We start from the raw sequence: 12,434 nt of genomic DNA on the forward strand, positions 1-12,434 counted from the left end.
TGCCGGCCGCGCCTCGGCCCGGGGCCCGGGGCTGAGAGAGCTGCCGGCGGCCCTGGGTGCCTCGGGGAGGGGCGGCGGCGGGGCCCCTGGCGGGGTCCCGGTCCTGGCTGGGGTGGCTGGCGCGGTGGCGGGGGAAGGCCCGGCCCCGCCTGCCCGCGGTGCAAGGCAAAAGCTGCAGGCGCACGGCCAGCGGTGCCGCTCCAACCTCGGTGTGAGCAAGGATGGGGCTGAGGCTGGGGCACAGCGCGGCCGCAAGCACCCCTCCTGCTGCAGCAAGAAACCTTCACCCTGTGCTTACGCGCCAACGTTCAGTTCCCATATTTACAGTATAACCCACCTCTGTCAGCGGTGCCCACCCTAACTATTAAAACTAATGACTTTTTTAAAATTCAGCTGGCGAAAGTAGATTAAAAATAAATTTAAATATGCTTACAAGGTCACCCTTTCCACTTACTAAGGTTCTGAAGTACGTTTAAGTTTTTGTTCTTAGGCTTTTTTCCATTTGGAGAAAAAATTTTAAAAATAAAAATCCCCAAACCCATACAGTGAGAGGACTGGACCTAGCAGAGCTGCTGCTCCTCAGAATTTGTGCTTTCCCATCACCTAACCTCACTTCCCTGCCCAGAACCCCCAATACCTACCACAAAACCACAGCACCCACCAATGCCTCACCCCTCAGCAGTGCTCCTCCCTGACCTCAGGCTCCCCTTAAACCAGACGAATAGCTAATCTTAAACACATCAACTTGTTACATTAGACAGAAGTGTGTGGATTACTTTGTGCTTTTTTTTTTTGTGCCAGTAATGATGTAAAATTAAAGAACCGTCACTTTTAATTCAATCAGGTTTTATTTTGGATGTTAATATTAACATTTCTAGAAAATGGAATCAAAGGCTGGCTGTAAAAAAAATGAATAACTATGTATCAGAAAGCAAAGTCACATCTTTTTTTTTCTTCTTCTTCACTTTCTCCCTGAAGGGTATGGCATGCTTCATAGCTGATCTTTTAGAGATCCCCATCTTTAACCTCTTCGGAGTTTTCTGCCTTTGCTTCTTGTCAGCTCTGTAAAGCAGAAAATGAAGATACAGACTGGAACAGAATAGAGAATGTACTTCGACATTTGCTGGTATTTTAAATAATCTGTCCATGTAAGTATACAAACTCAGAAGTACTGTCATAAAAAGTACAAGGAACATTCCACCTTACAATGTTATGACGTTTAATCTTCCTAAATCTGTTTGTCCACTTTATTGCCATAATTTATTTTTAATTTATGCACTTATTCAGCACTTTCTTCTAAACGGATGTAGAAAACTTAAGAAACGCAACTGACCACATATTTTAAAAAGCACATACAGACTTTCATGCTCAATATATAATGCATTAAAATATATAATACATTTAGAAGAAAGTACACAAAAGTTTTTCTCCTGCAAATAATACAGGACCCAAATATACCTAGCAAGTGAATTGTTTTCTGTCGCTGACAAAGGAAGTATTTCATACCATGAAATACTGAATAATTTTAACAAATAAAACATACAGATTTTTTTATTAGAAGAAACCGAAGTTATCTTCTGTAATACATCAGCAGAAGAAATAACCGATGACCTGAAAGGACTAAACCATTCCAGCGTAATATATACTTGGCAAAAGAAACAGATGAGGTTTTGTGAATTTATTTTGGTACCCTTTTTACATTTCTAAGCACAAAAAAACCCAATCAACAAAAAACATGAGGAGAGGAAATTTTTAAATGAGAAATGTAAAATGAAATATTGCTACATTTTAGCTCTAATACTCCATACGCAAAACTCAGATTAATGTCCTAGCCGGACCGAAGCAATACACCTGCAGCCCTCTACCATCCAGCAGGCCCCTGGTGACTCTCCTGATGCTGATCCAAGAGGCTGACTACCTGAATCTCACTATGCAACAGAGGTACACCTTTTGGGAGGGAAAACTTGCATTCCCACTGTTACATCTGTTCAAGTCAAGAATCACAAACCCATACGCTCCGGAGAGGAAGTCAGAAGAGCATGGGCCAACTATCCCAAACTGGAAAGACTGAGCCAACCGCTGGATCACCTCTTAGCAAATCCCCTCCCCTCTTCCTGTTAGTTCCACCTGAACACCGCCCGACACTATTTTTTTGGTCTCGATACATACAAGTATGTGCTTGCTGAAGCACAATCATGGCAGAATAAAAGAGCTTAATGTGCCCCTGTTTAATATGGTCTTACATGGTGGAGGTTTAGACACTACTAGAGTGCGCACCTGAAATATCCAGATGGGAAAAGATGCCATAACCAAGCAAAAGAGACAGGAAGCAATAAAAAACAGTGCAGTGACTGTTTTCACTGCTCTTTCATGAGGAATCCGAAGGGGATAAAAGTGTTTCATTACTTTAATTTTGAATCTTCTTGACAGAGCTATCCCATGCACCGTTCACCAAGTTTTGCATCCATATAAATCAGTTTTGAGAGAAACGCCAGAGTTAAGGAATTGGGAGCCAGAGGAAGGCAACTTGTTTTTTTTTCCACATCCTCCTTCAGTACGTACTCCCCAGCAGTACAGCAAGCGGGCAATGGTGAAAGCTGACGGCAGCACCCAAAGCCAAAAATTATCTCCTAAATAATTTCAATGAAAAAAGATCTAATCTCATCTGACTGCTATCTTTTGTTATATCGATGCAATATCACACTCACTGGCAAGCTGTTCTGATGTGGGAGAGACTGGGGCAGGTACTGCGTTTGTGACCTGCGTTGCCACAGACAAAACAGCCAGCATCAGTCTTCTCACAAGTGTGGTTTTCAAGAGCGCAGCAGTTGCAATTGTTACAGTGAAACCAAGCTGCAAAAGAAGTAACATGATTTATTATCTTGAAAAGGTTTAGAATGATCATTTTGAAACTAAGCTTTAAATGTAGGTTATATTCCCAGGTCTTTAATTTTGTTTTAGTTTTACAGAGGTGGATGTAGTCAGTTTCTGGTCCCTTACCACATTTCGTAAGGTAGCCAGGGACTTTTTCATTAGATACACTGTGTAACTATTTTAATATAACTGAAATATTTTGTAAATAATTTGAAAAATTTTTGTAACTGAAATATTACAACTATTACCCTGTATGTGATCTCAGCATGAAAAATAGTCCAGATGTTGAAAGGGACTTAGAAATTGTGATTTCTGTACTGGTATTGGTAGCAACAAGTGCTTCAGCTATTTAAACACAGCTATAAATACAACTGCATTTGTGTACGAAACGTAACTGGATCATGCCCTCTCAAACATTTTAGTAATTGCCTATTTGTTTATAAAATTCTAATGAAAATGTTTACAAAATCAGGAAACTCTTCTATGACATATCAAAATATTTAAGTTTTCCCGTAACAAATATAACTGGGATTTAGTATGCCTTGACAAGAATTTATCACATTTCCACAGAGTGCAAATATAGCCAAGTTATCTAATGGCAACTAGTGTGAAATTGAGATTTTTTCCTTTACATCTTCTGAACGATTACATTTTATTTTACAGAATATTTTCTCTTCTGGCTTGTCATCTCAGTTGCTTTGGACTATAGCTTATACAGTAAGTGTACTTTTATTTAGAAAAGTATTTTCTGTACTTACAGGGTTTTACACATTTTTTGCAAAGAACACAATGCTTCCACCGTCTACCATCCTACAAAAGATGAATAAATGCATTGTTTGTTTGCCCTTTAAAAAAAACCCACTGATTTTATCTTAAAACTGAACTACTGATGTACGGTGCCCATGATTTACAGAAACAGGTCCTCTGTAGAAGGGGAGTGTAACTTAAAAACAACAGTCCTGAGAACCTGTGACAACCACAGCAAAATGGCTGCATTTTGAAGTTAGCAAGTTCTACAACTTCCAAAACATATGAAGAAACGTATGTGTCAACAGATCACTGATGAATAAGGTGTGGTGTAACTGGCGAGGAGTAAACTTCTCCTGTCCTCTTTCCAGCACGAAGGAATTGGGGAAAGAGAAAATAATTCCCAGTGGGTTATGTATGATGTCCTGTGAAGTTAAGAAGTCTACAAAACTGAACTGTTTGGGGTTTCCCAAGGAAATCAGTATCAGAGTAGGTTTTTACTAGAGCAAATATTACAGAAGTTATTATTTGGCTACTGCTAAACCTGCCACCCAGAAAGAAGTCAAAATACTTACTTTTGATGTACATGAATCGCATATCTCACAGTGCTGGTTACCAGAACTAACGTAACGCTGACATAGAGCGCAAAATCTGGAAAAAAAAACCCTATAAATGTACTGGTCCACTATATGCTCATGAAGAAATAGAAATTAATTTTATACAAGCTCAACAATAAATATAAGGATTGCAAAATCACTTTGCTAAATTAAAGATGATGCTTTTGATACATAACATCACCACTTAGGCCCAGAGCCTCATAATCATTTAGACACAGTACCTCCAAATAGTAAAATTCAGGTGCTTGAATTCAAACTAGCAACACTATCAGCAGTAAACCAAACTCAACCCATTCCTTTGTCCTTGGTGATTCTCTTACTGTCCGTTTGATTAACTACTGTCTCAACCAAGCTGATTATAAAGGATAGCTGTAAATCTCTGCCTCTTGTAGGCGTACACAACATTTCCTATGGACTAGCCGAGGAATCTCATCATTCCACACTGGAAAATGTAAACCCCTTTGTAGGTGCCCAGCCCTCCTAATCATCGCTTATGGAACATGTGACCTTAGAATGAGACAGAGAAATGTTCTCTTAGAGAGCTTGGCATCCAAAAGTTAGGCATGACAATACTGAACAGCACCATCCCCAACTCCTTTAGAGACTTTATGCTGTAATGAAAAGCAAACACACTCTTTCAGTCACTTGATCGTTAATACATCTTACCTATAACCCTCTTCTACGGGAAGTACAATCACACTTGGGGTGAGGTTCGTGAAGATACGGACAGGGGACTGCCTACGACCTGTCTTGCCATGTTTGTAAAGTGCATGGTTATCATAGTCTACCTAGAGAAAGAAAACCACAGAAAGAGTCTTAAACTGAATGCTATGTACAGGCGGAACTAGTTACATATTTATTATGGGCCTTATGAAATTTTCATTTTTATATAAAAGACACTAATCCCAAATTAGATTACAAATTCCACTGCAAGTATTTTCTCTCATTTATTCTTAAATTTGTGCAAGCATAATATCACGCTAGACTCAGGAAATTAAGTTCCCAACACTACAATAATCCTATTTTTTCTTACCACTTTCTGCTCTTTTGGACAGGATGTCTGAGAAAACATTGAAGTTGTTTGTTCTATAAAACAGCAACCCATTAAAAAACTAGTACTATACTCTTCGGTCTATCTGGCAGTACAAGAGTTGACAGGCATCTTAACCTATCTCAGAACAATTACAAGGCTGCAAATCCAACCTGCACTGCTTTTTTTCAGCACTGCCTGCAGAGGCTTGTCACAAAAATTCTCATCTCTGAACACGAGCCTAGCATGAGTTTCCAATTTTCTTCAACAAATTTGCATTCTACAAGATACAAATATGTTGTCCAGAACACTCACGTCAAACTTTATGCAGAGTTGTTACAGGAGAAAATAAAACTTCAAGATCGTGAATACCGATGACTGACCTCTTAAAAGTCACTGATGGATACAATATTGGAGAAGCTGATGCCAGATTATTGCTTTGACACTGACAAATTCATTTACTACATAATTCCAAAAATTTCCATCGTTGTAATTCTACTCTGGTCCCAGCAGTTTTGGATATGAAAGACCTTTTTTTTTTTTTTTTCCTTCCTGACCAGGACTAGGCATTACCCACCAAACTACTGACACTTCAGCATCTGGGAAGAACAAAACACTCTTCTTCAAGTTACCTCTCACCTCTCCAATATGCATCTGTCGAAATTAGTGCAAATTTTGTCACACCGAAAACCTTGCAGAAGAAATGAGTTAATGGACAGATGACAGATGAGTTAAAGGGACGCACTGAACTGTAGGAGCATGACAAAGTTATCAAAGGTATGACTAATACAAATACAGAATCTGGGCTTCACATGATGAGACCCCAGGGTTTGCAGTGCCTCCAACACAGTCAAAATTCAAGTTCAAGAAGGCAGACAACTGCTACCATTCTACCTGCTTTCATTCATATTCCTGTTCACATTGCACACAACTGAAATTTATCAGAGTCACTGGGTTCAGTTATACCTGGTAATCCATCATACTGAAGCTTGGGAAAAATTCCAGAATACGAGACTCAAAGTAGTATGGAAATATCCAGAACATGGGCATCTCTTGGCTGGTATTACCTAGTAATGAAAAGACAGAGGTACATTAAAGAAGAACATGGTACATGAAGCATGAAAAATTTGCAGTGAATACATAAAAATGTGTATGTATGTCGTGCTGGGCGTAAGAACTAGTTCCTTTAGGTGACAGAAAGTTTTGGTATATTTCATATATGCAGAGCTGTAAGCTCCTAACTAACAACTCTTGTCACCTGCCTGCATTGGTAAGAAATGGTACTGGTTTGATAGCTTATTCTTCTCTACCTTCAAAGTCCATTTTAATTGCAAAGTAGATTTTTGAACAATTTGTAAAAAAATTTAAGAGACTTAGAGAACTGGGTATTATTAAACAGAAAGTATCAGGAGAGTATATTAGATACATGGTAGTTAATCTTTAGAAATTATAACGTGTGATCACATTCACCCGAGTAGCAAGAATCACACACTTTAAAACAGGTACCTTTTGTTACAGTGATGTTACAGCTCAACCCACCTAGCTGGCTGTTACCTACCTTCTCTTCCTGTCTCCTTCCACATTGCCATCAGTTTTTTAAAACTAGAAGCCAGTGCTTCCACTAAACCTCCAAATGGGGGATCAGTTACCATGATGACTCTTTCACCATTCTCTTGACACAAGAATTTCCTACAAGTTTCACGTGCAGCCTGTAAGAAACAGAGGTTAATTTCCAGAAATACAGATTCAAGAACTGTAAAAATAATTGTATTTGGCAATAAAATTATTATATTAGAAGTTTCAACTTTGAAGATGGAAGCTATTTCTTCTTGTGGAGGCGAATTTCCTCTTGCATAGCATTTTTTAAAACCCAACAACTAGATTTGAAGCACTGAAAAAAGTGCTCTGTGCAGTTAGAGATAACGTATCAAAGGCAGATGCAGTTCAAAATTCCTAAGATAGTTTTCTTCCCAAAGGTACTAAAGTTAACTTGGAAAAAAGATGTTATTCACAGCAAGAAAACAGAGCTCAGGCTTGAATACATTTTATGCATACCCTTTACCTTTAGTTTTATCCTGTAAAGCATTATCAAAGTAAGGGGGAAAAAATTCAGTCCAGTGAAAACTGATTCAACCCATACTGGTTATAAAAATGTATCGCGTTCAAATTTTAGTGATCCAACCTGGACTTTATTTTTAAAGCAAATGTAAAAAGTATGTATTCATTGCCATCTTGCAGGGTTCTCTCGTCTACTACTTAGATTCTATTTCATTCAAAAAAATAGGTTTTAAACACTAGTATGCATTCAAAAGTGCTGCCATTCAGTCCCTGAATACACTGCAACATAGTGACATTACAGGTGTCACCTCTTCACACTGTGAAAAGAACACTACAGTGTTTATAACGCAGATGAACAGTGTTCTGTTCTAATTGAAAAATGCAAAATTTCAATACAGTAATGGATAAACAAATTCAAAGGTGAGGCTTTCAGACCAGCCTCCTATTTCATTCTAGATGATTCCTTTTATTTTCAAGATCCCACTCAAAGTTAGGCTTCAGAATGGAAAAAATCTGAAAATTATCTACACAGTGTGAAAGGTATTATGTTTATGCAAATCACTGGTGGCTTACTAATAACATCAAGGGAAGAGCGATCAGTGAATGAGTATACTACTAGGATAAATGTTTGAAATTAATGTTTGGAATTGAATTACACTGTGATTCTCTGTACAAAACTAAACTAAACATCCTAGTGCACATGTAGGTTTCCTAATGTACTCAAAATTAAGTTCTTAATATGACATTTAAATAAGAAAAAGTTCAGCATTTTTTTAAGCATGCCACTAATTCAACCTCATTTTATGACAAGTTTAACCTTTTGACCTTGCTTGTCTGGAATAAAGCAGGAAAAGCTCCTTTTCCCTCCCACCTCAAGTACCAGGGAGCAAGTCCCATGGCATCTGTTGGGCTTGTAAAGGCTGGGAATAAAACAATTGATTCTCTTGCAGCAACACAGGAACAGGGCTAATGAATACTTATATAAGGTGACAGCTCACGCCAAGTTGTCATTTTACTAAAGGCAGCAGCTCAGGTGTGTAAGTAACATTAGGTAGCATAAATTTAATAGGTAACTTTATCTTGGAATCAAGTGGGAAATACTTACTCCCACTAACAGAGGCACCGTTATTCTTTGATTTCACTGTTCTCCCACATAACAGAGGCACTGTTATTCTTCCACTACTGTTGACCATTTTTATCTCATGACAGTTGTTTTCTGCTAGACTAGCTATGACTTTCTTGCAAAATTCTGCATCAACAACACGTACTTATTTACAGAACACTCAAGAAATACTTGGCCTTACCTCTCCCCCAAAAAAATAATGATTAAACATGTTGTAGTGGCAGAATTCATCTTCTGTGTAAAACTGTGAATACCTGCAAAATAAGTTTGAATATACAATATATAAACAACTTCTTGCCTGCCCTAAGGGGCATTTACAGTGAAAACAAGGCCTTAAGAAAAACATCATCTTTGGGTTCTGATTACTGACAGCACATACCAATACTGGGAATTATTATGTATAATTACTTTTCTCACAAACTGGATGTCATCTGCGTACGTGTGCAGGAACAGAGATGCAGAGACAGGAAAGGGAAAACAACAACCAATTTATCTTTTCAAGTAGTAAGAACACAAATTGTTGTACATGCTCTTCAGCCAGATAAAACCTACCTGAAATCAATATCTAGCAGAAGGCTTCTAACTCTGAGATCTTCTTCTTGTGATGCTTTTGACTGGATCATTTCATGAAGCCTGAAGTATAATTGGAGCAAAGAAATTTAACACATAATCATTGGCTTCAGAAATTATCTTGCAAGACAAGAATGCCTGGTACTTTACTAAACCTAAAACCAAACAGAGAAAATGGAGTAATCTGAATTCAGATGATTCCATTTGGCTAATATTCAGAGTTAGAAAAATAGGTTAGTCTTAAAAGACGAAAAGTCAGTGGAGCCTACTGGATAACCAAGAAGAAAAAAACACCAAACATAAGCAAATGAACTCATTGCCACTTCTGCAAGAAGCAAAGCAGGACATTTAAAGTGTATATGTGTGCGTACGTGTGTGTGTTACTTGCAGCGCAGCTATAGCCTTCTCCTGTACCTTACCAGCTCAAAGCAAGATCTCACTAGATGCTTGGACAATCCCAACCAATTAAAGCACAATGAAGCTCTTATTATGGGAGAATCCTTGATTATTTAACTACTAGTAAGCTGCACAGTTTTGGACATAAGTATTATTGGAAAGTCTAACAATTCTCACTGACGTACCTGGGTGTTCCAACAGAGAGCACTCGCCTGAATCCTAAATCAATAATAAGATCCAGTAGGAACTGGCAACTTCTGTCTGCAAATAAATACTGTGCATTTGTTTTTTTATTCTCCAGCGGATACAGAAGTTGACTGGGACTTCTTAACTGGGCATTGGAGATATCACACAGGAACTGGTGATCCCAGTGCTTTTCCCATTCAGCTGGCAACAGCAATTGCTGGCATTCCTGGCAAAACCTCCTCTTTGGTAATGGCAACAGAACAAAATTCTTGTACCTTTAAATACAAGAGACAATAGGAAACAAACTTTGAAAAAGCCTCTATGAAAGATAAGAAAGGGAGCTCTGAAGGGGTTTCATATTTTCTATGAGTTCAATGTAAACAGGTAATGTAGTTTAAGCTGCTCTTGCAAAACCCCACTATCCACACGTGAATGAAGTAGTATTAATGAAAAAATATTCAAAGGACACTTTGAAAAAGTCTCCCCTGAAAGCAAGCATGTAACACCCTGGCCGAATACATTGAGAGTCCTCATAAAATACCTGGATTACAGGATGCAGACTCTATATCAACTACCAGCAAATGTCTTGTGTGTTTATACACAAAACTCGGAGATTATTTTACTGTATTACTTTTGTTTCTTTTCACAATGTTAAGCCTGTTACTTTTGCACACTAAAGTCACAATTTTTTTAACTGCTACTGACCTGTTGTTAGCACATTATGAGCACTAATATAAGAAGAACTATACATACCAAATAAAATCCAAAACCCGCAAACCCCAAGTAGTTCCTGGGTTGAAAATACCATGCTCTAATTAGATGCTTCATGCTATTTCCCCATTGCAGTCAACCAGTTCTTGTTTTTCCAAATCCCTCTAGCTGTTTTCATATTTTAAAGAACACTGAAATATTACCTCTACATTCAGACTACCTAACCTTGCGTTACTTGATTTTTACTGAAAATATACATAACAATACCTTTCCACATTCTGTCTGTGTGTAAAAGGTGGCTGATGACTTCTATTATATACTTCACGTGCTGCAAGCCTAGTTTCTGACACCTGTAAAATTTATGTATATAAAGTTACAAAATGAACAGATATCACTCTGCATGGTAGACTAAATCTCAGTACTGAACAAAAAGAGGTGTCATACTTTAGCTACTCTCCATAGAAAAAGTATCACATTCTTTGGATTGTTGTGCCGGAAGAACAAGGATGACTGCAGCACAGAAGCATGCTGCATAACAACACAAGTGTCTCATTGTGAATTTAGACTACAAAAAAAGAAAAAAAAGGAAGCATTTCATTCTTCTACCACATGTAATACTCAGGGAAAGCTCAGAACATGATCATGATCAAGACAGAAAGAGGCATACTTTCCATTTATGCATGCCAGCAGATGCATTCCCTCCAAAGAACTATGACCTGATACTGCACAACTGATGACAGTGGAAACGTTGCCCATGTCTTTCGTGTATCATTTTAAAAGCACGACAGTCTGAGTCTTGTTCCCAAAAGACATGTTAACGGTTTCACAGTTAGAGAGTTTCAAGACATTCATGCAAAACTCATGGAACTGGTTTTTTGAAGGGGAAGACAGTAAAATTCAATAGAACAAAAATGCCATGATACGTGTGACATTCAAAATGAAATTTCACTAGGAATACCATTTAAATCCACACAACTGAGTGATCAACCACCTCATTTTCTCTCTATACAGCTTTTCAGTAATAACCAGCACAGCAATGAGATGCTTAAGCATCCGGTTAAATTCCAGCCTGCCAACCTGCTGAGGACAATGACCACAACGCAAGACACTCATTTAGAAGCAGAAAAAGTAAACCGAAATGTAGCGGACAAAATATGCCGCAAGCTCTCTGTGAACACATATCAGTCCCAATTTTGTTACCCTACAATGTTCTGACCAGAGCTCTTCAGACAAAGAGAAATCGCTGCAGATGTTCTGAGACTACTGAGCATCACGCAGATCCCCACCATCTCGCTATATTCTATATCCCGCTGTTTGGCTGTATCCACCAGATCTTCTCTGTCTTAATCATGGAAGATGAGGACATCTTGGGATCAGAACTATCCTATTTTGTTCAACATTGCATAATACTGGCAAACTTCATAACCTGAATTCTTAAGTGTTCTGGCAATACAGTAACAAATGCCAGTTTTTCTCAAAATGTACAGAGCCTTCCTTGAACGTTATATTGAAACACGTTCTCCTGACAGAAATAAGTGCTCCGCTAAATACAAACTATTAGACAAAGTTTACAAAACAGCAATCGCTACAGCTTTCCAGAAGAAAATATACGGGTTTTTTTCCATTTTCTGTTAAACAGAGAAAAAAAAAATCCCCAATATTTACCATAGCCTTAAGTAGTTCTTTCTTACCTTCTCATCTTCCCACTGGAAAAAATTACAGTCTTTTCTATCCCTACAAGCTGAACAAGAATAAAATCTTCTTCCTTCCTCTTTTCCTTGGCTGGTCTTTACAAACAGCAGAGCAGGACCTAAAGGACAAACGCAATTGTACGCAGCGCAGCACGGCAGCACGGCGGGCGCGCCGGCGGACGCGCCGACCCCGCCGCCGGGAAGGGCGCCCGCCTCAGCCGGGCCCCCCAGCGCCCCCGGCCGCCCCGCGCCCCAGCCCGGCTCAGCCTCACCGTGCGGGCAGCTGGGCGCGCTGGGCACTAGGCCGATCAGCGCCAGACCGCCAGCGGCCGCCGCCATGTCACCGCCCCGTCGCGGCAGCCCTGGCGCCCCCCAGCGGCGCGGCGGCCCCACCGCCCAGGGCGACAAATGCGACGTAATGCGGTGACGTG

General features: G+C 39.3%; 1 protein-coding gene across 2 annotated transcripts; it reads right to left on the minus strand.

Annotated features, from left to right (window-relative positions):
- Positions 1–829: 829 nt before the first annotated feature.
- On the minus strand, positions 830–12,419 carry ZCCHC4 (zinc finger CCHC-type containing 4). Of its 2 annotated transcripts, XM_075091741.1 has the most exons (13): positions 12,276–12,419; positions 12,004–12,122; positions 10,580–10,662; positions 9,601–9,876; positions 9,002–9,082; positions 8,631–8,703; positions 6,827–6,977; positions 6,235–6,335; positions 4,905–5,026; positions 4,197–4,272; positions 3,633–3,684; positions 2,709–2,853; positions 830–1,062 (listed from the first exon to the last, which is right to left on the minus strand). In XM_075091741.1, exons 1-13 carry the CDS (start codon positions 12,340–12,342, stop codon positions 918–920), a joined length of 1,491 nt encoding a protein of 496 aa, XP_074947842.1. In that variant the 5' UTR covers positions 12,343–12,419; the 3' UTR covers positions 830–917. The 2 variants fall into 2 exon arrangements, with proteins under 2 accessions (XP_074947842.1, XP_074947843.1); XM_075091742.1 differs by lacking the exon at positions 3,633–3,684.
- Positions 12,420–12,434: the final 15 nt, after the last annotated feature.

The sequence above is a fragment of the Phalacrocorax aristotelis genome, chromosome 4 (assembly GCF_949628215.1).
Source record: "Phalacrocorax aristotelis chromosome 4, bGulAri2.1, whole genome shotgun sequence".
Lineage (NCBI taxonomy): Eukaryota > Metazoa > Chordata > Aves > Suliformes > Phalacrocoracidae > Phalacrocorax > Phalacrocorax aristotelis.